General features: G+C 42.4%; 1 protein-coding gene across 3 annotated transcripts in view; it reads right to left on the reverse strand.

The window, feature by feature from the left end:
- Positions 1-27,370, reverse strand: part of SH3GL3 (SH3 domain containing GRB2 like 3, endophilin A3) — a 1,443,414-nt gene that overhangs the window by 716,259 nt on the left and 699,785 nt on the right. For all 3 annotated transcript variants that reach the window (XM_078684580.1, XM_078684579.1, XM_078684581.1), the window contains one exon: positions 13,930-14,063. In XM_078684580.1, the coding sequence (XP_078540706.1) occupies positions 13,930-14,063 (134 nt within the window). The remainder of the gene's footprint in view (positions 1-13,929; positions 14,064-27,370) is intronic.

Below are 27,370 nucleotides of genomic sequence, written 5' to 3' on the forward strand. Positions count from 1 at the left end.
TAAATAGGCTATATGTATGACATTGCAAAGCTTGTATGTATGGCGCTGCAGAGCTTGTACAATGATGTTGAAGCTGGGGGTGGGCGGTACACTTTACCAAACTCTGTGCTCAAAAGAAGTGTGGAGTGGGCAAAACTCCATGAACCCCGCCGTTGGAGCGGAGTTTACCACCCACCCCTATGTTACATGCTCATTCAGGAGTAGTGACCAGATAATAAAAGCTTTATCAGGATTATGGAATATATTATGCAATGCCTCCATGTAAATAATAACATAACACAAATAGAAAAGTGATGTGGAACCAAGGAACACAAATCTGAAAATGTTGTCCCAAACTCAGCATGAATTATCCATCAAATAGCAGCTTCAAATATATTTCAGAAATGTGTTCCTTTTACTGGGAATATTAGCTTACCAATACAAAGACATTTTTCCATGAAATGCAGCAATTTATTGAATATAGACATTTTAATTTCTTCAAACATTTGTTCTTATTTTCATTAAAAGAGGAAGGTGTCTCAAACTAGCAGATGTATCTCGAAAAAACAGTTTGTGATTTTCACTAAGCACTCACATATTGCAGTCAAATGAGGTCAAGATCTTACTTTCTTTCTCACTCTCTCTCACACACATATGGCCCTACAGAAGCTACGCTACTTGTCATAAGAAAAATGGAACATCTTGTTTAATGGATGGAACCACCGTCATACCACAATGAGAGAAAACCCACTATAGCATTAGAGTCACTTCAAAGACTCAGTCCTGGGATTGTCCTTTTCGTCAATATACAGGATGTTGCATAACTCCTAATCTTCATGAAGTAACTGAAAAGACAAGTCATCTATGAGAACAGTGGCAAATACTAATTCATATTGTGCCAACTGAAAATAAACAGGAGCAATTAAATGGGACAACCTACAATTTTTATTGTAACCCACTTACAAATGTCCTTCTCCTTTAGGTAAAGTAAAATGTTATCATGGAATGCTTCTATATTAGCATTGTCATGGGGATGAGCCTTGCATTTACACTGTGTTAAGTTGGCATGAGCTTATTAGAAGTTTAACCGCCATTTTGATTTCTGCTGCCTTTGCACAGGAGCCAGGAACTCGAATACAGCTGACTGACCCGGCCCACCCTGGCTCCATGACCTCAGCGCGATTCGGCGCACACCGGTAACATCCGGAGGGCGGTCTCATTCTGAACTGTAGCACTACGCTTGCTCTCGCCTTATGGTTCCGAGTCCAAACGGAATATAAATTCTCAATCGTGATTATTGATTAAGTCCCTGCCAACCCTTCCCAGACCTTGGCCCCACTGGCCCCGGATTGGTTCATGCTCCACGCTCTGTGGCAAAAGAGGCTTATATTGAAAGGCAATTATTGACTTGTCCTGATGATGGTCCCCGTTATTTAGTAATGGGACCGAAACGCCGTCGACCTAAGTACCATATACTTGTGTAATGAATTTCTATGCAATGCTATGTAATGGTACCTATTCAAATTTTCTGTATGATTGGATTGCTACAGAAATTGCTGCTCTTGCCTTGTAAGCCCTGTCCTGTTGTGTCTGTATATTTGTGTGGTCGGTACAGGCTTGTGCCCCACACCAGTGAAATGTTGAAGGTTATTACGTTGTTCTAAAATTCTTTATTAAGTAAAAATTTAGAAGACCTCTGTCCGGCTGGACATGACATCATCAATATAGAACTGACTGGGTCTATATTTATTTCCTACTCATTCTTGTCTCCTTGCTTGGGACCGTTGTTGTTCTTGTATAATAAACTCCCCAAGGTCCCTCGCTGACGTTATTGGGGTCCCTTGTTGTTTATATAATATAGCCTTTGCACATGGCACACATTATTATAAATGTTTAGAGTTTAGCAGAGTGTTTTGCTTCACACGAGAATAATATGTTTTTCTATATTAGCAGCCTTGCTTGGTAAGCCTTGTCCGAACAGTGAATGCTGAGGCCTTCAAGGTTATTTCAACACAGTGGTTTTTGTTTAGACTGATCAGTGCAAGTTCTAGACATAACATATATGCAGCTGTGGCCACCTCTGAGTTTGGCGCGTTTAATAATGCATTGCGTGGGGATGATCACACACACTTGGAGAATATTCGCAGGCAGAGAGCTGGTGCAGAAACTGACGTGATCCATTTATGCTAGGACCAGAGGTATGGGGCCGCCCTTGTAATCCCAAGAGACCTTCTGTAGATATAAAATAACCTTCTAGCACGGGAGGGTGAGATAGATGTGTATTCTAACCTATTTTCCATTTAACATTGTAACATGCTTTCTCCCTTTGTATTTTACGGAATAGTAACTATGCTGATAATCTTGTTGATAATATGTGTGCTTGTATTAGCTAAAATACTGCGCATGAGAACACAGCATTAGAAATAAATATTTCAAACTTGCACCTGTCTCCATTTTTTCCCTGTATTGGACTGGTATGAGAGTATAACGAAAGAGTGTTCATGTGTTCCACATTGCCTCAGGTATTCTAAGTTCCATGTTCTGGGTTGTCTAATCATTGGGGTTATGGAAGAACCAACGAGACACTGATTGCTAGTCTGGTAGGGGATTTTGGCTACTAAGGTGAGTTTTGGCACATCTAATTCACTGAGGTTCCAAGTCTCTATGCACAGTTCTGTGCAGGAGCAGAATCCCTGCTACAGCATTAAACATTTGATTGCTAAATATAGTGCAGTGATCAATACTTTGAGTGGCATCCATTAGTTTTGGCTATCAAGGGACACTGACTATAACTTCTTCTCTTTCCTACTTGGTAAAATCTGCCATTTTCTTTGGGGCATTAACATGTTTTGAAGAACTTACACATTTAGTATATTCTAAAAGTGCCAGACAGAGACAAGAAATATATCTGACTGCTCTGCGAAGGAGCACACTTCTAAAGCCAATTAAATCTTCAAATTGTAGACTCACAGGAGAGCAGGACTTGTTAGAAAATTGATCAAACGAAAACAAATATGGAGGGAGAAAGAAGCAGAGGTTCATTCAGCTTCCAAGCAATATCTGTCATCAATCAAAGCAAGTGGGAGAATGGACCATGTAGGTCTCAATACCAGAGTCTCTGGGATAGTGTCTCAGAGAACCTCCACCACACGTTCACAGTTTGTGGTGTATATAGTCTCCGCTGTGGTGGAAGGTCTCCTAGCCACTATCCCCAAGACGCTGGTATTGAGACCTATGTGGTTCATTCAACCCCTTGTTTTGATATATGACAGTCTCTATGTTTTACCTAGCACTCAATGTTGTCAATATTTCTGCAAATGGCATGCAATTTTCACAATTTATTCCCCCAAACAAGAGCATGCCTAATTTCGTTTGCTGAACTAGGCATTTCGAATGTGTCATCTCAAGTAGGAACACGTTTGATGGCAACTACTTCTGTTTCTGTGAATATGTGAAGTATATGATAAAAAGACATGCTGGCGTTAAGCAGTCATAAATAGAGATGGCAAAACATATTTTTGAACTAGTGCCTTAAATTTACAAAGAAGAGTGCCAGTATCAATAAATGCATTGACACCATTCACAGTCAGTAGCAGAGAAATGTATTGTCAAGAAAATATCCAATGAACATATAGGTGTCCTAAAATAATGATAATTTGTCTATCAAGTGCTCGCAAGCACCTGCTGACATATTGAACCTTTTATTTACCAACATACTATCAATAGGACTAAGCATTAACTTCCTTCTAACACCCTTTGTATCTATGTTCACCCCCTCTTCATCCCTTTGCACAGGGACAACATGAACTGCGCTTTGGTTTAAAGAGTAAAGCTAAGAGCTTTGCAAAGTTGAACAGCACACAGTCCCACAGTCCCAAATAAACAAACATGTGTTTTAAAACTCAATGTACAGAGATTGATCGAAAAATGCAACATTAGTTTAAGTCTCGATATTACAAATTGGATTTTCGGTTTCACTTGCGTGTAACAGCATTAACATCTAATACAGAAGGAGAACGTCACAAATGTATTGTAATTTGCTTCAGCCAGAGGGTCATTAATCCCTTAACTGCTGCCCCCCCCCCCATTGCTGCTTTGCCCTTTTTTGCTATTTGGGTAAAATTGCACTCAGGGCTCCATAACATTTTGTTCAGTATGAAGTATCCAAGCCAAAACCCTTTATTGCAACGTCCTGGGGATTCTAAAGGTACCTATGGTTTTTGGATTCCCTTAAAGGGGAGCGAGAACATAGGCAAACTATAGCTAAATATTGACTTGGAAAAATAGAAAAAAAGTGCCCTGGAGAAAAGTGTCTGTTTTTTATCCTAAAACGAATGGTTTGCTGTGCTAAAGTCACCATCCTCCTGAATTTCAGGAACATGCAGAGCTGAATAAAAAAACATTTTTTACCACAGATTTGACATTTTTCAAAGAGGTAGCCCATTTTTCATATTTATTGTGCTCTCAACCTACTTTCAGTTTGTGGTGGAAACCAGTGTAAAACCCATGGGTGATCCAGAAAAGCTATAGATTTCTTAAAAGCAGACAAATACCAACTTCAAGGTTTTTTCAAAGAAACTAACTGTTGAAATAAAGACATATTGAATATGAGTAGGAAAAAAAAATCATTTGTTACAACATTTTCCATTTAACTTTTTGTCACAATGACACATTTATAAAAGCAATATACCATTACATCCGTTAGACCATTCTGGTTGAGGGGATATTTAGGGCTTGTAGGCACGGTTCACGCATACAAGGCCATCTACAACATCGGACCAGCTTACCTAAAGAATCGCCTCTCGTTCCACTCACCCAATTGACACCTCCGATCAGCTGACCACTCTATGGCCACCGTCCCATGCATCTACAAAACCAGAACAGGAGGAAAGTCCTTCTCCAAGACACGGAATGACCTCCCCCTCCACTGCTTCCGTTCAGGAAGGACTTCAAGACCTGGCTCTTTGGATGACCCTAGCACTCAACTGAGCCTCCTCCTCATTCACCCCCCCAGCGCCTCGAAATGCTCGCAGGTGAGTAGCTGCACTTTACCACCAACCCCTGATTGATTGATTTAAGGGCAGGGGCGTCTGCACCGATCAAAGCCTGAAGACAGCTGAGCTGGGCTATCTCTTTTAGGCTTGTTATTCAGTCTGTAAAAGCTGGTTCTGCAAAAGCTGTGCATTCAAATCCCCTCCAAGTGACACCGTTCATCACATCATACCTCACTATGGTAATGGGTGCAATTAACTCAGAATTAAATCTGGTTAAAGAACGCACAGACCAAGCACAGCATCAGTCATCAGCCCCATCCTAGGCACGAGTGGTAAATACAGTTGATGAAACTAACATCTAGTGGGCCACTGCCAAAAAAGCAGCTAGGGCATTGTTGGCTTAAAGGGCAAGTACTGGGTAGATCAAAATCCTAGCATTATCACTAATCTGCAGTGGGAAGTCATTGATCCATGTCCTTGGCCAGTAAGAGGAGAAGAAAGGAGCCTCAAGAGAGAGGCAATATTAGTTAGAGGGGGCCCGCCTTGATCATTGGCCCGCTTTAGACAAAGCTGTCCGCCTGTCCGATAAGAACTATGATTCACACAGGAAAGACTAGTTTGTGTCGTACGGAGAGCACCTGGCCTGCACCAACTTCAATAAACTCTACACACAAAACTGCCGGATTTATGTAGTGTGATATGTGATCGTTTGAAAAATATTGGGGAAAAGCTACCCCAATAAAGGCCCTTCCCTAAGGGGGCCAGGCAGGTAATATGTCAGGAGCTCCACAAATTGCTACTTTAGAAAGAAAGACTCTATTCTACTGAGCTGCAGTCCACATCAATTATACCAAGAGCAAATTTAGATCTGCCTTGACAACGGACCAGAGGCGTACTGCTCCCCAGCGGGTTCCATCGTCGGAGGGCAGAACAAAAGGAGGTTAGCAGTTCTCGTTGCCATAAAATTTCCGTCAATTAAGATAAGGGAGTTACATAATTCAGTGCAGTTCCAGATTTGACAGTTTTTGATAGTAGGCTCACAGAGGTGGCGGAAAATTTGGGCAGGCCTCTCTCCAAAATACTCTCGAAACCAAATAGTCAGACTTTGGCTATCTGGGAAGGTGATTTCAACTTAAAGCTTTGTAATTTTAGTAATTCCCTAGTCTGTTTCTTAATTGCTCCAAAATGTTTGATGATTACTCCCTTTATGCATACCCCCATTGAGAGGTCTTACATAAGATTATTACGAAACAAAATTTGCTCTTCGCCTCAGCCCATTTTTTTTAAAGCATGCTCACTACCCCCCGCCTTCCATGGAAATGGCAAGACTAACTCAATTGACTTTAATATAGTCACGAGTGACCTTGCACCTGTAATTTATGATTTTTCTCTCAAGAAAAATAGTGCGAATGATCATAGTTTATTGATTTTAAAATTGAATTTGGATTTGGAGAGGGCATGAGGAAAAGACATGGGACAACTGACTTTCCCACCCAGCTTTGGCATGAGATTCAAATGGGACAAAGTAAATGCCAAACAGTTTATTTCTGACCTAATGCAGGGAGAGCGGTCGGCAATAGCTTCTTGCCTGTCCCCAGATGCTGTCTCAAAAGTGAACATGACAGAGATTGTGTCACTTTGTTTAAGGGTCTCCACCTTACTAGTTGTTAAAAAGATTGCCTAAAACCACCCAAGTACGTGACTAGTTCAATAAGGTATGTAGTATTGCTCACTGTATCTTGAAAACAGCACTTAAAGCCTCCCCGAGGGATGAGGTCCAAATCAAGGCAGCCAGGAAACTATATAAAGATACTGAAGCTTCTGGAAGGACTGCTATACAAAACCCAGCTAGGAAGTAACTAGAAGCATAAATACAGACGAAGGACCATTCTAATTTCTGAAAAATCGCAAATTGTCCTTTTTTCTCGAAGTATAGGTTGGCTAATATTGGATGCATAATACCATCTGGTTCCTGGTTTCTCATTATTGTGAACTTTTCAGTCTAGAACATGATTTGGCAACTTGTGGGGAAGAGCCCCTGAGTCTCCCTATAGATATGAGTGCCCTTACTGCTTTAAGCCTCTCTGTAGTGCATTAGGCGGAGGACGTGACTATAAAAAAGAGTTTGTCTCGTAAAGCTCTGGGTCAAGACGGAGTTCCTTTCGGCCTTTTCAAATCTAACATAGAACTATAGATTACTCTCATTACTAATGTTTTGCATGCAGCAGTGAGTGGCCACATACCACCATCTTGGAAGGAGTTGTTTATTGTCTCTATTTTTTAAAAGGGGCACAAATCTGACCCAGGTTGCTGGAGGACCCTTGTCTTTACTGGATGCCACTTCTAAGATTCTGGGTTGGGTTCTTTTTACACACCTGGAGAAGTGGGATAAAACCTAACAATATTCTTTCACCTGTTCAGTTTGGTTTCTGTCCAGGGGTGGGCATGGTGGGACACTGTTTAAATGTGTCGCTTTTACCTGGGAAGTACATAAATTCCAGGTGAAGTGCCTTAAATGTAGCATTTATGGACATCTCCTGCACCTTTGATTATGTAACCGATGCCATATTATAGACTGTGATGGAATGTATGGGAGTGGAGCAGATGTTAGTGGATGTCCTAAAGAGGTTGCACTTGAATACCACCACAAAGGTTTGTTTTGGCCAACATAGGGAATGCATTGACCCCATTAAATCAAGTAGAGGTGTTAGGCAAGGATGCATTTTGACACCTTTCCTTATTCTGATATACATTAATATTTGGGTCTACACTTGACTAAGGGTGGGAATGATTTGCCTGTAGCGGGAGCACAGCTAGTTCCCTGCCTCCTCTATGCAGATAACACTGCAAATGAATTACAGCGGCTTTTGGTATCATTTAGGGCCTTTATGGGTAATTTCGATTTAAAAAGTGAATTTTGCTAAATCTTTCTTGATGGTTATAGGACCCAGAAACTAAGCAAATATAGGCAACACGTGGTGGTGGTGGTCATTAATCAAAGAGTCTTGACTTTTAACTATCTAGGCATACCTTCTCACACCTCTTTAAATTGGATGCATTTTCTCTGAACCAGTGCACATGAATTTCAGGTAGCCATTGAGGCAATTTTCCAATTCTCCTCAAGGTTGGGTAAAAAAAATTATAACAGAAATGCTACTTTTGTACAAAAGGAAATATTTTCTAGTAGGGCTCTACGGTGTGCAAGTGTGGGGTCATGTTGAGGTTAAAATTCTTCATACCCTGGAAAATTGATTAGCAAATCACATGCTTTCAATGCCCGCCTCTTTAGCTTCATTCGTTGGCCACCACAAGCTGGGCCTGAACTATTTTGAAGATATGGTCCATCTTGCCCCTTTAATCTCGTGGGATAGGATCTGGTCTTCCCCATAAAAGACATTCTCATTGATACTGGAGGACTGTCTGGCGCTGGATGGAGCAGATAGGATTTCCTTGTTGCTTTATGCAAAAGAGTCTTTGGAGAAATTGGGTCTTAAAGAACTCTATGTTAAACCCACAACAATAACTCCTCACAGTAAGGAATTTGGTTAAATCCCTATACTATGATTTCACATCCACAAGGATGCTCTCAAAACATGCCTACAGCAAGGGAATACATCAACTTGGATCCATCTAATGCCTTGGAACCATATCTTATCTTTTCCACAACACTCAATATAGATTTTATCTGACCAGATGGAGGCTGAGTACTATTCATTTCATTTGTGCCTTTACTACCTAGGGCACTTGGTTAAAACGCTTACCCAACAGCCCGTGTGACAATTGCACTACATAAAGTATTATAAATGTTATGTTTTTCTGTTAATTTTTACATAGTCCCTTGGAAGAGGTTTTTAATACCAGTTTTAATATGGGCAAATATTAAACAACACAGAAGCGCTTAGATTTATTTTACAACAACTGGGCATTATAAAAATATGTTCTGCAGTTTTACATTTTATTAGAAGCGGTTTTTATAAATGATACCTTACTTTTGTGGGTAGGCCTAGTGTCCGCGAAAGGAAACAGCCCTAAATGCAACATGGATACATCACATTTTTCCTCTCTGAGTTCCCACATGTCACCTGGAAAGAACGGTATCCCACTTGTGTGGATGAGCCATGAGACCACAACACATAAAGACCCTAAAGTGTTACATTGAGAGATAAGTAATTGGAGTAGCAGCGGTGTGCTGTGATGTCATCCATGCAAACCTATGGCCCAAAGACATTTTTAAAAAGAAAACTAGGGGATTCTAGTGTGATGTGCCTTTAGTGGGCCCCATGAGGTTTTTGTACCCAGTATGCCTTGAAAATCTCAAACTTTGCCTGAAATATCCAATTTCCTTATATTTCTGTGATGGAAATGTCCTATCACCCAGCGTTACCCCACTTGTGCAGATAAAAATACTGCACAACTTGTGTGGCTGGGACTACTGCCCGCAACAGGAACAGATCAAATCAAGGTCAATGGAAGAAATGTACTTGTCAGTCCCTAGTATATGCCACAACTTGTACTCTGGTCCTGTAAATTGAATGCTACAAGGGGACTTCAGCACTCATCATGCCACCCTCTACAGTAGCACTGCACAACGTTTCTCCAGGTCTGCCTTTTCAGCCTTTGCATGCAGTGTTAAGCTGCCATTTCTGCCTGGCAAAATAAACCTTTTGCCAGTCCTAAATCTTATTTTTTAATACTTATAGGTCACCCCTAAGGAAAGCACTAATGACCATAAGGAAGGGTAATTTCAAAAGCAGCATATGTATATTTAATGTTTTCTATGTCCTGGCAGTAAAAAATCTCAAAAGTCATTTTCACTGTGGCAAGTCTGGCCTCTCATAGATTAAAACAGGTTTGCCCAATCACATTTAATAAGGGCTAAATTCAGTTGGTGAGCAGCTAAAACAAATATTTCAAAGACTCTTTTTAATATTAATTTAAAATCCAGTGTAACTGTAAAGTCTGATTTTAATTTTCTTTTTCTGAAATTACTCTTTTAGAACGTTGTAATTGTCCTGCCTAAACGTAAAACTGCCTTCCTACCAGAGTCCAAGTGTTACTCAACCCTTCTGGCTCTCTGTAATGAGATGTGTTTGTGTATTGCAGTGGACAAAAGGCCTGGGTGTGAGAAGGTGTGTACCTTCCTAACAGAATAGCTTGGGAGGAGATATGCGCCTACCCTGATTACACTTCAAAGGGACCTGCCAAGGCATGGATTGAAGAACCTGTCCCTAGGTCTGCCTTTGTTTCACTAGCCAGACTGAAGCCAAACTGAGACAATTGGGGGGAATTGACCAGAGACAGTTTAGGAGGCTGGCACCAGGCATAAAAGTGGCATCCCCAGAATCTGAAATTAGAACACTTCTGGACTCAGAGGAAGGAGAATCCAGCTGCTCTGCTGTCAAAATCCTGAAGGAATATTAGACTTCCTTGTCTTGAACCAAATACCCCAGAAGAGACTTCAGTCGTCAATCGGCTTGCCTCTAGTGTAAACCACATGGATACAACAAGTTTCAATAGGCTTTTCCTGCTTCTGTGCTGACCAGACCCAACCAGACCTAACCTGATCCCCTTGCTAGCCTCTGCGAAGTGACTTCTGACTCCCAAGTGCTGTCCTCAAGGTCCATGACTGGAGTCCGACCGCCCTTCTCCCCACCTAACTGAAGGTTTTACTGCATCCGATGCAAAGTGATGCAGAGCGACGCAGCTTCCAACTGAAAGCGTCATCAGATCTGACGCAGAGTCCCGCCGTGCTGCACAACTCCTGCATAAAACCTTTACTGGGCCCAATGCAGAGCGACTTGAAATTGCTTAGAGCAGCACCGTGCAGTCCTGCAGCACTGTGCAATCCTCAGGAGGCAAAACCTCCAGCAGGATAAACCTGGCCCTGTATCTGGCCCATATTCCATTGTGATGACTTTGTCTCAGTCCTGCTCAACCAGATAACTGCAGTTGATGCATCTGATCTCTAGGCGCTATTCTTACCTAAAACTTTAAAAACTCATATTTCCGAATCTACTTTTTGGATATTTGTCCTTTTGGTGCCATTTTATTTATTAAAATTTACTCTAATTCTTAAAAATCGGTTTGGGATTTTTCTTGTGTTGTTCATTCTCTTTGTTGCTGTTTGAGTACTACAAAAATACTTTACAATTCCGCTCCAAGGTAAGCCTGATTACTTTATGCCAAGCTACCAAAGGGATAAGCACATATTTAGTTAATGACTTTTGTGGATCACCCTGACCAGGATTGCCAATATTAATTGAGATGGGTTCTCACCCCACTTCAACTAATACTCCAGTTTCTTACAATGATAATATTAGTATGGATTGGCATGAGCTCACATTTACAACGCTCATTCCCATACACATACACACACTGGTAAAGGCACACAGAAAGACACACAAACATGGCACTGAATCATACATACACCAGAGATGGAAGCTGCTGAACATGTTTTTGCTCAGCACCTTGGTTGATCACAATTCCAAACTTCCAGCAAACAGCGCAAGAGTGCCGGCTTTACAAGCCTTTTCCCAATCATTTTGGGATAGTACTCGAGGGGCTTTGTCTTTTCCTTTATCTATCCTTGTTTCTGATTGGGCCCAAGGGCATATGACTCATACACCCAATATAAACACCATTATCTGACATGCTGCAGTGCTGATGCTTCTGCAGCGTGTCAGCTAATGTAGTGTGAAAGTCTGAGTTAGGGGGTTAGGCGGTATAGGCACCACGTGACACATGAACATTGTGCAAATCATCCTCTGGAGCATTCTTCGGCAGTCAGTGTGATATTGCAACTTTACATGTAAACAAATGACTGCTTAAATTGGTTTCACATGAAAGCATTAACACATCAGGGAATTAGTTGCAGAGTGAAGCAGTGCATTTAAGTCCCCCTACGGATTAGTCACCCCAAGAAAATACATAGGGACCCACAGGCCACTCTACAATTGCCTTTTGTCAAGAATTAGTCCTGGACTAGATGTGAGAAGTCAGTAGAGCTGGAAAAATGCACATTGTCTGTGAGGATGGGGCAAAGATACTCAGTCCTCACCAGTTGGCCAAGAGATGAATCAATGTGAAACGGTAACAGTTTTAGCATTCATGTGCTCTAAAGAACATAACAGATTTCTAAAGAGAATTGATGTAATGATATCGGAAGAATGAAGTCACACCATACCAACGATTACTTATTGCAAGAGATGTTGCATCCTTTCTTTATTACAGGCATGGAAAAATATCTGTGTTGAATGCACCCCATACAATATACCATATGTATAATAGAAATGTAGATCTTACACAATACAAACAGAAGACATTTTGGCATGCAATATTGAGCGTTAATTAATACTAAACTTAAAGATGTTCATTATATAGATCTAAGAAAAATAAATGTTTGAGTTAACTGATTTAAACGTACCCCTTGCTAGTTACATGCAGATGTATGCAGCAAGCAAGGAAGAATCTACAGATTTTTTCTAGGATACAAACTTGCAAGCAGCTGGTTCCACAAGGTTCTCTGCAACATAATCGTGGTACCTATTAGGATATGAACATGTGACTACAGGAAACATGCAATGCTCTTTGGCATGCTCATTTATCTTCTTTATTATTTTATAATTATTTAATCCTTCAACCAGTAGACTACACAGATGTGTAGCATGTAAGTACTTTAGCTATAATGCAGCATCATACCCTAAATCCCTCATTTAGAAGTTGTCAGGTGGTGGAAAGTAGTTTTCTGTGCATTTTGTCCAATTTCTAGTTATTACATTTACCACAAGTAGAAAGTCACCCTTTCAAAATGCACCTTTCTATAGAGAAAACTGGTGTTATAGCATCCAAATTTGTGGTAATACCACTTCATTGTACAACAAATCCATGCCCGAGTACACCAGCAAAACGCTGCTGCTGACAATGCACCAATAAATTAAGAAAACTTATAGAAAACAAGTTTTTACATGTTATTCTCAATATATTACTATGTCACTGAATTTTGAAATTTTTAGCTGCAAAACGCAATTACTGGTGTTATTTTATAAACAATGACAATTCAATGAGCTCTATATGAGGGCTTTAGAATTTCTGGATATAGTGATAACTCTGTAGCAGGCGTTACAACCTTATAGCCATGTTCGAGCAGCAGCCAGAACCAGTAAGTTAGCTCAGTAGTCAATGTTCCTACTTTGGCAAATTGAGGGCTTTTTTGGGGTCAACTCACTGTCATAATCATCTGTAATGGCGTTTTTTTTTCTCACCCATGCACCAATACAAAGGCTGACCAAGGTCTAGGTTGACCCAATCAGTATCTTAACTGCTGTTCAAATTACACACTTGGTACATTTATAGCCTCAAAATGTGCAGGTTTGCAAATCGTGCAAACCAGTAGCACAATGTGAGTTTATGCACCCCAGAAAAGAGAAAATAGGTGCAGTTAGAACAACATCTTCCCCATTTCGAGGTTCAAACATGGAATGGTGCTGTAAGTGCACACCTGGTAAATGCTGCACCCCCTGAAATCCCTGGGTGCACGATTACCACTTGGAAATGTGCCTAGCTTAGAACGAGATCATAGGTTGGGTATTGATAAATCATATTTACTGCTAATATCCTGCTAAACATTGGGAAGATGTGGCATGAAAAATAAACTGTATGAGTGTGTATCTACTTTTGGATGGAGATGGAGAAAAGGGTCTACGAAGGGGCGTGCCACATTTCTGTGGGTCATGATTAAATGCTAGGTTTTGTCACAGCTGGCAGACCTATACTAATTTTAGATACCATCATTTTAGTTTTTATTTAAAGTTACTTGATGTAAATTTTAAATAATGGGGCGGATCTAAAATTTGTTCCAAATTTATTTCATTTTGTGATAGATCTGGTAAAGCAATTTACAGCAAATTTAAATTAGGGTTAACAGCCAAAATAAATATCAACAACTATTAAAACTCACCGAAATGTCTTTTAACTCTTTGGCTTTCAAAGAATGAAGAGGATCAAGGAAGTTTTGTTTTACTGTAAAATCAAAGCAGTCCTTCACGTCGGCCATTTGCCTCATACATTCTCCAGCTTGCTTCAATGCCTTACCTATAATAAATAGCACACATCTATATCACTATTGTGTACAAAGCAATTCAAATGCATGTTTGTGTGACTGTGTGCTGCAAACGTCAATTAATAGAACTATCATCTGTCTATATATGTGTTCGAAATTGGGTCTCCAGTAAGCAGAGGTTTGCACTTTGTCTGAGTAGGGACCACAATCCTAGTCAGAGTTAGTCAGATACACAACATAAATAAAATGGTGCTCGCCCTCTGGAAGCTTGGAACAGAGCAGTCTTGCTTAACTTAGGAGGCAATGTGTAAAGAATTTGTGCAAAAACTTAAATTACAGTAACACAGTGAAAATACCACAAAAAGACTCCATGCCAGTTTACCAAAACAGAGAATATGTATCTGGGTAAAACAAGACCAAACAAACAAAAATCCAAAAAGTAGAAGTTATGCATCTTTAAAGATTAAATCCAAAAACTGTACTTAGAAGCCAATATCGCTACAAGGGTTCAGTGACTTAATATCGATGGACATAATATAGAATGCCCAAAATATTGACTCCAAAATATCGAAGTACAGAATATCGAATGCTTATCTACAAACAGGTACGTACTAAATTATCGAATCCACAATATAGAACGTTAAAATATAGTTAACTAAAATATCGAATTATTTAAATGTAATAAAATATTATAAAATGTATTAAATATTAAAAACAATTAAATAAAACATACTTAAAATAATGTAAAAAAGCTTAAAATGTAAAAATAATAAATGTAATGTAAAAAAAAATTGTGGGAGGGTAAAAATTACTATTACCACTCCAGAGAGTGCAACAGTAGGGAAAGCGCTGGATAGCGTAGGGTTAAACATTACTATTCCCACTCCAAAGGGTGCAACAGTAGGAAAAGCTTTGGATAGTGTGGGGGTAAAAATTACTATACCCACTCCAGAGAGTGCAGCAGAAGGGAAAGCGTTGGATAGCATAGGGGTAAAAATTACTATTCCCACTCCAGTGAGTGCAAAAGTAGGGAAAGCGTTGGATAGCATAGGGGTAAAAATTACTATTCCCACTCCAGTGAGTGCAATAGTAGGGAAAACGTTGGATAGCGTAGGGCTAAAAATGACTATTCCCACTGCAAAGAGTGCAACAGTAGGGAAAGCGTTGTATAGCGGTGGGGTAAAAATTACTATTTCCACTCCAGAGAGTGCAACAGTAGGGAAAGCATTGGATAGCGGGAGGGTAAAAACTACTATTCCCACTCCAGTGAGTGCAACAGTAGGGAAAGTGTGGAAAAGTAAATTTCGCCATGTTCTGTGTCCCTACGTGTCATCCATCATATGTTATGTGTGCATGATTAAATATGCATATGTATTCCCCATGTTCGATTCAAGACGCAATTACAGTAGTGTCCACCTCTAGTATGTCAGTTTCCAGTTCTCGTGAATACTACGAATATCAGGCCTATGTAAAACTACGTTGCCACGCTTCTCAGTGTGCACGTTATTCTATTGAAAAGTCCCCGTTTCTAGGCCTCAAAAGGGCCTGGACACCAGATTCAGCTCCTGTCTCCTGAAGCCTCGCTGAGGAGCGATACAGCCCCCACCTGTATCCTCGACCCTTCACTTACTTCCTGCCTTGCAGTGCCCGGCTCACCCTGGCTCTGCCTCTGAGTCTGCCAAGAATATGTTATGATTCCAGTTATCAGTTCAGTCCTCCTTCTCTGCATTCCTAAAGCTACTGAATCGCATCGATAGTTTCCGTCATTGTCTAGCCTTCACGTCTCCACGTTAGAGAAATACTGCATTTAATGGTCATTTAATATTCTTCATCACGCACTACATGTAGAATAATGCATGGTCCAGTCTTGGAATCAAGTTAGCCTTTCCCCTCCTGACTTCTAGTTTATATCAACATGTTCTCTAAACATCAGATACTAGATACTGTTTAGGTACATGTCGCCCTGACTCTCCAGACTTCAGTCTCTGCTCCTAGCACAGAGTTCATAGCCCCCAGCTTCTCCTAGTGATACGTCATTGCTAGTTTGCGCGCACCATCAGGTTAGAGGTCCCGGCTCCTTAGGTAGCCCCCTCCATGGTTTCCGCCCCATTCATGACATATTCTGTTACGTTGGCATCACATGTCTATGTATACGCCCTGTTACACCTCTTTTCACCCTTATCTTTCGCGACTGCTACGCGTCACGCCTATTGCTCCACCCACTGCTACGCCTATTGCAATGTAATGCTATGTGTTTGCGTTATGTATATATGCTCATGTATTGTTATTAAAAGTTAGACGCCGTCATTCCCGATCCTGTCCCCGGCAGCTGCCATCCTATTCCCGTGCAGGTCATCCTGTTCCTGTCCTTATGCTGTATTAAACCTGCAAAACTCCTACTACCTCGAATCTTGACTCTTATTTATTGAGCTATCTGTTATTCATTTATGCATTCAAAAATAGGGTATTATTTATTTATTTACCACATAATGGCGCCCGAATAGGGACCTGCCCTTTCCCCACGCGTCGGTGAAGCCACGCCGACCCCCTGACCCTCTGCAGTCGTGACGGAACTCTTCTGCGCACCGGCAGATATTTCTGCTTCAAGTATCCCTCAGGCCCACGGAGGAGACGGAGGAGGCGGTCCAGCATCCAGACGAGACGGTGGAGGAACGCGGCGAGTCCCGACCAGAGCCCAAGCCGAGAGTCCAAGGTCCGAGGTATCCGGAGGTCCACCCGTAACTGAAGTCCGAAGTTCGTCGTCCGTCGTCGAGGCAGTCCAGTCCAGTCTGAGGCCTTCCGTTCTTGCTGCCCGGTGAGTACCGTTACTGGGGTAGTATCTAGACAGGGTCAATTTAATTGACTCTGGTCCGTGGGTTGGTGGTACACAGACCCACAAAGGAAGTGTCCACTTCGGTGGATGCGGGTCCTGACGTGTCTCTTTATGAGACCGGTAAGTTTCGTACTGTTTTAGCAGTGCATCTAGTTTCTGTTCCAGTCAGTTCTGTTCTCGAGGAAATTCATGTATTCTGTGTTCCGTATTCCAGGTAGTATTCTGTTCGAACTGTTATTTTTAAATGTTCTTCATGTATTTTAATGTCGTGGTATGAATGGGGAATAAGTATCGTGTTCATTGTGTATTGTATTGTGTCTAGATTACAGTCCAGTCATGCCCTTGTTTTCTAAGTTACGCCAGTTAAAAACTAGAAAGGGTCTGCTGGAAGCAGCAGTTCCTGTCCCGCCTAGGGACAGTCCAGGTCATTTTATGTATCAGAAGCATGGCATAAGCGCCATTTTGTATCTAGACTTATGGGTGGAGTATACCAAACAGTTAGAAGAAAAGTACCGATGGCCCGTATCGGGTACATGGGATGCCGAGTGCATCATGCGAGTAGAAGAGGCATTATGGAAAAAGAAAGCCAGACAGTCACAGAAAGATGCCATCGAGTTATGGCGCAAAGAAGCTCATAAAAGAACTGAAAAAGAAATCAGAAAGTCAGAATTATGTAGAGAATCCTTAGAACGAGCACAAGAAAAAGAACTAATCGAGATAGGTGAACAAGTCAAAGCCGAACAGTCAGACAGACAGAGGCATGCCCTTATTAGGGGTATGTATCCTCTCCTTGCCGAGGGCTTGCCAAAAGCGACCCCAGAGGCATCCAGTAATTTCCCGCCACCATTAGTTCCGACCAAGCTACGTCACAAACAGACCGCAGCTGATATTTTTATTTCGTCCTATTTGGACGACACAGTCCCAGAATATGCAAATCCTGTTCGCGCTCCGCCAGTCCCTGTAAATCAGGCACTTCCCGCTCCTCCAGACACCGGAGTACCTGTTACGGTACCCCCGGTCCAGCCCGCCATACAAGTCCAGCCTACATTTCCATTTCCCACTCTGCCAGGACGAAGAGCATCAGTAGACAACTCTAGTTTAGGGGCCGCAGGAGGAGGTACTCCTCAAACCCCGCCGCCACACAAGCGTTTAACGACAGCCGAATTACATATACAAGCATCACAGCGTACGCCCAGACATCAGACTGTAGCAGAAATAAGAAAATCCCTTGCCGAATGCTGCTATGATCCAGTCCCAGGCGAGGATAATATGGTTTTATATTCATTCCGCGTAAGAAAGGTGGCCGAGTATCTAGTCACCTTACCGAATATGAAAGAAGATCTAGACAGAATATATCGTTTCATCCCTACAGGGGATGATCCAGAAAGCATTGGCGAGGCCATGTCTCAAAGGAAAGCTGAGACCCAGCTCATGATATTAAAGTTTCTGATCAATTGTCTAATAAGAGAACAAGATTACCCGTCTAAAGATCCGGCTGAAATGAGAGCCCTGACAAAGTGGAGTGATAATATAGCCGAGGGTAAGCACAAGACCGTCGGTGCTATGGAGAGTATGTACAAGAAAATCCGTAAAGAAATAATAAAGTTACACGAACAGCGTAAAGCAGCACAAGTAAGCGAGAAAGAAAGTAACTCTGATCCTGAAGAGGTAGAGGACGAGAATCCCGACAGAATAGCGTATGTAGGAAAATCTAGATTTCCAGATCGCCATTTACGCCTAGAACACAAGTCTATTTTCCATCATCCAGCACCAGAACAAGGTTCTCTAGAACAAGTGTTTCAAGCTACCGATCACATTCTGAAATCACGAATCGGTTACAGCGAGTTAAGTACCATGCATGAACAAGAATTAGCCCGATCAGCAGTCCGATGGATTACTGATTCTACCACTTTTCCAGACGAAATAGTGGCACAAATGTTTCTGAAAATGCCCCCAGCCGAGCAACGACTGGCGGGTATGTATATGATTCAGCACCTCATTACATTGTATGAGGGTCAGCACTCTGATCCAGGTCCGTTACACGATATCCTGAACGAGTTACTCCAGTATAGATGGAAAGGTTTAGGTACCGATTTAATTAGTGTCATTCTAGAACAGCGTCACAAATATAGAACGTTTTTGAACCCGCATTTTGTTCATGTCTCACCCCCAGAAAGTAAACCATTTTACATGGAGAGACAGAATCCGTTACGAGAAGTCCACCCAGTCAGAGGAACGGGTGGCGAACTAGAACGAGTGTTTGTTTACACTCCAATTACAAAGATGGAACTCCTAGAGATGAAGAAATTAATTCCCTGTCATGATAAAGATCCAGCAGGGTTCCATAGAGAATTAAAAGACATGCTCCGTATGGGAGAATACACGTATCCAGATATAATTAAAATGTTAAAAGTTCTGCTGCCCGCAGGGGTGTATGAAAAGCTCAAGGAAAAAGAATGGGAGGTGGGAGAGAAAAAGATCGATTGGGCAGTTCTAGAAGCTGAAGACAAGGCACGAGTACCAGGTACCGGTCTTGGAGATAAATGTAAAGAATTACCAGAATTATTAATACAAGTTTTACCTAGATTATTGACAACTAGAAAAGAAGACTGGGATGCAATCTCAGCCTGTAAACAGAAACAAGACGAAGATATTAGTGATTTTTATTCTAGATTTGAGAAATGTTTTAGCATCAACAGTGGCCTCAAGACAAGTAGTGAGTCATACCCTCACCTTTTTGTTACTAAATTAGTCGAGAATTCAAGCCCACAAATTAAAAATCGAGTTTTGAAAGTCGAAAGTACCTGGCAAGCTAATACCCCGTCCCAGATGTTGCAGATGCTCCAATACCACCAGAATAGGATCAGGGAAGAACAAGAACACGAGAGAAAACGTATGAAAGACACGAAAATGAAAGTACTAGTTGCACAATCTGTTCCTCAAGACAGTCAGAAGAGGGGTCCGAATCAAGCCAGTCATCCTGCAGCTCCCGTTAAAGGGAACTGCAATTATTGTAAACAGCCAGGTCATTTTATAAACGAGTGTGCAGTTCTGAAACACAACATAGCTACTGGTAAGACTAAAGAAAGACCAGGTCCGCCTAGACAAGAACAAGTTTCACAGATTCCTCAGCCACAGAATGCACCACAGACAGTTACCGCACCGCAGCCTATTGCTGCAACACAGCACGTTACACAGCAGATGTACCAGTATGCACAGTCTGAGTATCCAGAGTACCAACAGTATTCATGAAACAGCCTAGAGAGGGAGGTAGGCTTGCCTCTCATCGAGATACCTGTAGATCAAGAAGGTCCCTATGTTCACAGTCAAATATTAGGGAAAGACAGAAAGTTTTTGATTGATACAGGGGCAAGTAGGACCACAATTAGTCACGCCGAAGTTCCAGGGGCTCCGCTCTCAGGCTCAAGAAATGTTTCCCTTGGATTTTCAGGAAAACCCATTGTAAATGAAATTTCAAAGCCAGTTACTCTAGAAGTAGGTCCATTGTCCCGTACCACTGATCTGTTACTTACTAAGTCATGTCCAGAAAACCTATTAGGCATTAAAACACTGAAAGAGTTAGGTGCAGTTATATGCTGTTCCCCAGAGGGAATACGATTGTTCCTACGTGATTTTAAGGGTCACTATGTATTACGAGATTTTGATCCCAGACTGTCCAATGTCCCGCAGCATCTATGGGCGCAAGGTCCAACTGATGTTGGTTATATGCAAATCACACCCTATCGTGTGACTCTCAAGCCAGGTGTGGTGTTACCACGAATCAGACAGTACAGATTGCCACCTGAGGCTGTAGCAGCCTTATCCAAAATTATTGACGAGCTCATGGCTCAAGGAGTAGTTGTAGAAACTGACTCCAATGTATGCAATTCCCCGATCATTCCAGTCATGAAACGTACTGATCCAAATGCACCCCCAGTATATCGATTAGTGATTGACCTACGAGAGCTTAATAAATGTATCATTCCTCAGTACCCAGTTGTTCCAGATATCTCTTCCCTATTGACAGCCATTGATTCCGAAGCCACGTTCTTTACTGTAATCGACCTCAAGAACGCGTTTTTCAGTGTCCCTATTCATCCAGACAGCCAGTTCCTTTTCGGATTTTGTTTAAATGGAAGGAGCTATATGTTCACACGCGCTCCTCAAGGTTTCACAGAAAGCCCTAGCATTTACAGTCAAGCACTTAAAAGACAACTAGACAACATTCACATGCCGACTGACACTGCCCTGCTCCAGTATGTCGATGATCTCCTGATCACAGCCCGTTCTGAACGTGCTTGCGAGCGAGCATCCCTTACAGTCTTGTATTTCCTAGCCGAGATGGGGCACAAGGTGTCCCCTTCGAAGCTTCAATTCTGTGTCCAGCAAGTGGTCTACTTAGGACACTTACTGTCCAAGAGGGGTAGGCAGTTGACACCAGACCGTATCCAGTTAATAGCGAGTCTTCCTCAGCCCAAGACCCAGAAGGAGGTACGTGCTTTTATCGGCCTTACTTCTTACTGCAGACAATGGATTCCTCAGTATGCATTTCTAGCCAAGCCACTGATACAGTTAACGACACAGGAGGCAGCCGTATCGACTGTCCTCCCTTGGACATCTGAACATACACTCAGTTTCAATGAGTTAAAGAAAGCCCTATGCCAAGCTCCAGTTCTAGCTACACCGAACTACAGTAAGCCTTTTACACTTTTCGTCACTGAACGCGAAGGTACAGCATTATCTGTTCTCACACAAGATCAAGCAGGACAATACAAGCCCTGTGCTTATTTTTCGAGCACATTAGATCCTGTAGCCCAGGCTCTGCCTGCGTGCCTCAAGTCAGTTGCAGCCACAGCACTAGCTATCAGACAAAGTGATTCCATAGTATTAGGACATACCTTGACAGTACAAGTTCCACATTCCGTGGAAGTTCTTTTAAACCGAACACAGACTCAGCACTTGACAATTGCACGTTTAACAGGTTATGAATTGACACTGTTCCAGCCACACATAGAAATCAGACGCTGCAACATCCTGAACCCTGCTACACTGTTACCATCAGTTACTCTGAATTCTGCCACACATGACTGTGTGGAAGTAGTTAACATTACGACAAAGCCAAGACAAGATCTGACAGATATTCCGTTACCAGACCCCGACCTGACACTTTATGTGGATGGTTCATGTATGAGAACAAGTACAGGAGAACTAGTCGCCGCGTATGCAGTGACTACTGACACTGAAGTTATTGAAACACACCGTATCGACACCCTGTCCGCTCAAGCAGCAGAGCTAGTTGCTCTGACACAAGCCTGCATACACGCCAAGAACTTGAAAGTTAATGTTTACACAGATTCACGCTACGCATTTGGAGTTGTACACGACTTCGGAGTGCTCTGGCAGGAGAGAGGTTTCATGACTTCTCATGGAACCAAGATTCAGCATGGTCTCCTTATTCAAGCTCTGTTAGATGCCATACATTTACCGACATCTATCGCTATCATGAAGTGCAAAGCACATACGAAAGTTACTGACATCATTTCTCAAGGTAACGATCTAGCAGATCGCACAGCCAAGCTTACAGCACAGACTCTAGACATTCCAGTTAACATGACACACACTCCAGATCCGACTACATGCATGACAGTTAAGGACCCTACTCAAGATGTCATAGATATCCAGTTACATGCTACTCCCGATGAAATCAAGAAATGGTCCGAACAAGGAGGGGTCCAGACAGATCAAGGATGGTTAACGAAGGGTAGAGCCACATGGTTTCTCCCCGACTCTATGGTTCAAGTCATTATTAATACCGCACATAGTCCAGCACATTTAGGAGAAAAAGCTATGTTAGACAGTATCCAGAACATTTGGTTCAACAAGCATTTACGAGCTGCAGCCAAGCAGAAAGTCCGTACCTGTATGATATGTTGTCAGTTTAATCCAGGTAAAAGTGTCCCGGTGGAACAAGGTGGATTCCAGCCCCCTGACCACCCTTTTGAAGTCCTCCAGATGGATTATATTCAGATGGAGCGATGTCGAGGTTTCAAGTATGTCCTTGTAGTTGTATGCGCTTTGTCCAGGTGGACAGAAGCATATCCAGTCCCAGATTACACAGCCGCGACCACTGCCAAGCAGTTGGTTCGTGAGTTCTTCCCCCGTTATGGACTCCCTAGAGTCGTATATTCTGACAACGGCCAGCCATTCTCATCCGAGTTGATGAAGCATGTTTCCCTTTTGTTGGGGTACCAGTGGAAGTTTCATTGTGTACGCCATCCTGAAGCAGCCGGTCTCGTAGAGAGACATAACCAGACTCTGAAAATCCGAATCGCCAAAGTATGTAAAGAGAAAGGTGTGGACTGGCTAGTAGCCCTGCCAGTTGCCCTGTTCTATATGCGCATGGTCGCACATTCCAGATCAGGTCTGTCCCCGTACGAGGTCGTTTTCGGCCGCCCCCCTAACATGTGGGGTACTCCTAGACCCCGAAGTATTACCGATGTTTCAAGTAATATGCTGACAGATTACCTAGCTTCCTTGATGTCTGCCCTCAACTCTTGTCGTTCACAGGTTGCCGCCGCATTCCCAGACAATACCGAGGTGGCACCGCATGAAATCGTTCCAGGATCCATGGTTCTTGTCCGCAATTTTGACCGCTCAAGTCCGCTGGAGCCACGCTGGAAGGAGCCCCGACAGGTCCTCCTCACCACCCGTACAGCCGTGAAGTTGGAAGGTCGCAAAGGCTGGGTGCACCTTTCGCACGTGAAAAAGTTTTATGGACTGAAACCCGTCTCAAAGAACATTTCCCAGGATTTGAAGGATTGCCAAAATATTGTTCTCAAGGACTGTCCCGCAAAAGACATTGCTACAAACCCTCCCCTGTTAGAGAAAACTCCGCAACAGGAGTATAAGTCGAAACTCCGGTCTAGTAAAATAAGTCAGCCAGTTTGATTGTCTAAGTCCTCCCCTAGGTGAAACGGTTAGACTGTTTCTGACATGTATAAAATAGACCCCCATAGTGAGAGAGTTAGTCAAAACTCAATTCGATGTATCGTTTTTCTATGTTTCATATTATTTCTCAGCATTATGATTTCCTGCACCAGTTACGCATTTTACCTGTATTTCCCAGTTTCTCATGTAAATAAGTCTGCTAATGCTACAGTAGAGCACACGTTTAGTGATCTGCCTCCTCATGAACTCTCTTACCGCCTCGCTATGAAAAATAATTCTTTCATCCGCATGTTACATTACTCACATCAGACCAGCAATGCCACTAATTGTTGGGTGTGTGGTCGACTCCCCCCTTTCCAGATACCGAAGGGAGTTCTGCCACTCTTTCCTTATCCATTTTCACATAATGGTTCGTGTGGAGCATGGTCCACGTTAACGTCATCCTCAACAGATATGTCTTTTCTTAACAGTACATGTTTCCCAGACAAGCAAGGTCTCCCCCACAGAACCGGGTTAGATCTAGAAAATGAAGTGTATAATTTAGGTAACTATTCTTCGAATTTCATGGTCTTGAATGTTCAGTCTGATACTACTCCAGATTTACCTGCTATTTCAGTATTACCAGTTAAAGGCGAATTATGTGTCCGAAATAATGGCTCCGTACACGTAGGACATAGTGATTGTACTACTATTGTCAAGTATAGTGACAGGGGGAAATCCATTTTCAAAGCTTCACGTCATTCTTATTTTATTTGTGGTCAAACTGCATATGTTCGTCTGCCCCTCGATTGGGAGGGAACCTGTTACATTGCCTTCCTACTGCCACCAGTTTTCCTAGCCCCACCTGATTATCATAGAAACACACATCTAGTACACATTAGACATAGAAGGGAGTCCCCAATTGTCGATTATACTGAAACTGCTCTAGAACAGTATACAGATTTCAACAGAGGTTTCTTTTTCTTTATAGGACCTATCCAGAATAGTAAACTAATCCGTAGGTTAACCAGAACCCTTGAAGCTGTAGTAAATGAGACTGCCTCTGCTCTAGGTAACTTAACCGAAGAGCAATCTGCTATGAGATTTGTCGTTTTACAGAATCGTCTCGTCCTTGACGTCATACTGGCCGATAGAGGCGGGGCCTGTAGAGTCATCGGATCTAGTTGCTGCATTTTCATTCCAAATAACGCACCGTCTGTTTATTCAGCTATAACCAGACTCCATAAGATTGCCCATCTGTTACACCAAGATCCAGGCACCTGGACATGGTCCGGTTGGTTCTGGAATATAATTTCCGCCTGGGGATGGAAAGTCTTGTCCTTTCTAGGTATTGCAGTAGCGATCATATTCAGCTGCTGCCTCTGTATACAATGTGGCCCTGCGATTTGCGGCATTTGTGCTACCTCTTGTATTCCTAGTCCCAAGCCCCGTTCTAAATCCCGTTCCAGGATAATTCGAGACGAGCAAATGATACTGTATGAAATGATAGACGGTATCATGAATATTGATGTTTCCTGATGGAAACGTAGTGACAAGGAGGGAATGTGGAAAAGTAAATTTCGCCATGTTCTGTGTCCCTACGTGTCATCCATCATATGTTATGTGTGCATGATTAAATATGCATATGTATTCCCCATGTTCGATTCAAGACGCAATTACAGTAGTGTCCACCTCTAGTATGTCAGTTTCCAGTTCTCGTGAATACTACGAATATCAGGCCTATGTAAAACTACGTTGCCACGCTTCTCAGTGTGCACGTTATTCTATTGAAAAGTCCCCGTTTCTAGGCCTCAAAAGGGCCTGGACACCAGATTCAGCTCCTGTCTCCTGAAGCCTCGCTGAGGAGCGATACAGCCCCCACCTGTATCCTCGACCCTTCACTTACTTCCTGCCTCGCAGTGCCCGGCTCACCCTGGCTCTGCCTCTGAGTCTGCCAAGAATATGTTATGATTCCAGTTATCAGTTCAGTCCTCCTTCTCTGCATTCCTAAAGCTACTGAATCGCATCGATAGTTTCCGTCATTGTCTAGCCTTCACGTCTCCAAGTTAGAGAAATACTGCATTTAATGGTCATTTAATATTCTTCATCACGCACTACATGTAGAATAATGCATGGTCCAGTCTTGGAATCAAGTTAGCCTTTCCCCTCCTGACTTCTAGTTTATATCAACATGTTCTCTAAACATCAGATACTAGATACTGTTTAGGTACATGTCGCCCTGACTCTCCAGACTTCAGTCTCTGCTCCTAGCACAGAGTTCATAGCCCCCAGCTTCTCCTAGTGATACGTCATTGCTAGTTTGCGCGCACCATCAGGTTAGAGGTCCCGGCTCCTTAGGTAGCCCCCTCCATGGTTTCCGCCCCATTCATGACATATTCTGTTACGTTGGCATCACATGTCTATGTATACGCCCTGTTACACCTCTTTTCACCCTTATCTTTCGCGACTGCTACGCGTCACGCCTATTGCTCCACCCACTGCTACGCCTATTGCAATGTAATGCTATGTGTTTGCGTTATGTATATATGCTCATGTATTGTTATTAAAAGTTAGACGCCGTCATTCCCGATCCTGTCCCCGGCAGCTGCCATCCTATTCCCGTGCAGGTCATCCTGTTCCTGTCCTTATGCTGTATTAAACCTGCAAAACTCCTACTACCTCGAATCTTGACTCTTATTTATTGAGCTATCTGTTATTCATTTATGCATTCAAAAATAGGGTATTATTTATTTATTTACCACAAAAGCGTTGGATAATGTAGGGGTAAAAATTACTATTCCCACTCCAGAGAGTGCAACAGTAGGGAAAGCATTGAATAGCAGGCGGTAAAAATGACTATTTCCACTCCAGAGAGTGCAACAGTAGGGAAAGCGTTGGATAGCGTAGGGTTAAAAATTACTATTCCCACTCCAAAGGGTGCAACAGTAGGGAAAGCGTTGGATAGCGGTGGGGTAAATATGACTATTCCCACTCCAGTGAGTGCAACACTAGGGAAAGCGTTGGATAGCGTAGGGGTAAAAATGACTATTCCCACTCCAGTGAGTGCAACAGTAGGGAAAGCGTTGGATAGCGTAGGGGTAAATATTACTATTCCCACTCCAGTGAGTGCAATAGTACGGAAAACGTTGGATAGCGTAGGGGTAAATATTACTATTCCCACTCCAAAGAGTGCAACAGTAGGGAAAGTGTTGGATAGAGTAGGGGTAAAAATTACTATTCCCACTCCAGTGAGTGCAGTAGTATTGAAAGCGTTGGATAGCCTAGGGGTAAAAATAACTATTCCCACTCCAGTGAGTGCAACAGCAGGGAAAGCGTTGGATAGCGTAGGGGTAAATATTACTATTCCCACTCCAGTGAGTGCAATAGTACGGAAAACGCTGGATAGCGCAGGGGTAAATATTACTATTCCCACTCCAAAGAGTGCAACAGTAGGGAAAGTGTTGGATAGAGTAGGGGTAAAAATTACTATTCCCACTCCAGTGAGTGCAACAGTAGGGAAAGTGTTGGATAATGTAGGTGTAAAAATTACTATTCCCACTCCAGAGAGTGCAACAGTAG

This window comes from Lissotriton helveticus, chromosome 3_2 (genome assembly GCF_964261635.1).
Source record: "Lissotriton helveticus chromosome 3_2, aLisHel1.1, whole genome shotgun sequence".
NCBI classification, from domain to species: domain Eukaryota; kingdom Metazoa; phylum Chordata; class Amphibia; order Caudata; family Salamandridae; genus Lissotriton; species Lissotriton helveticus.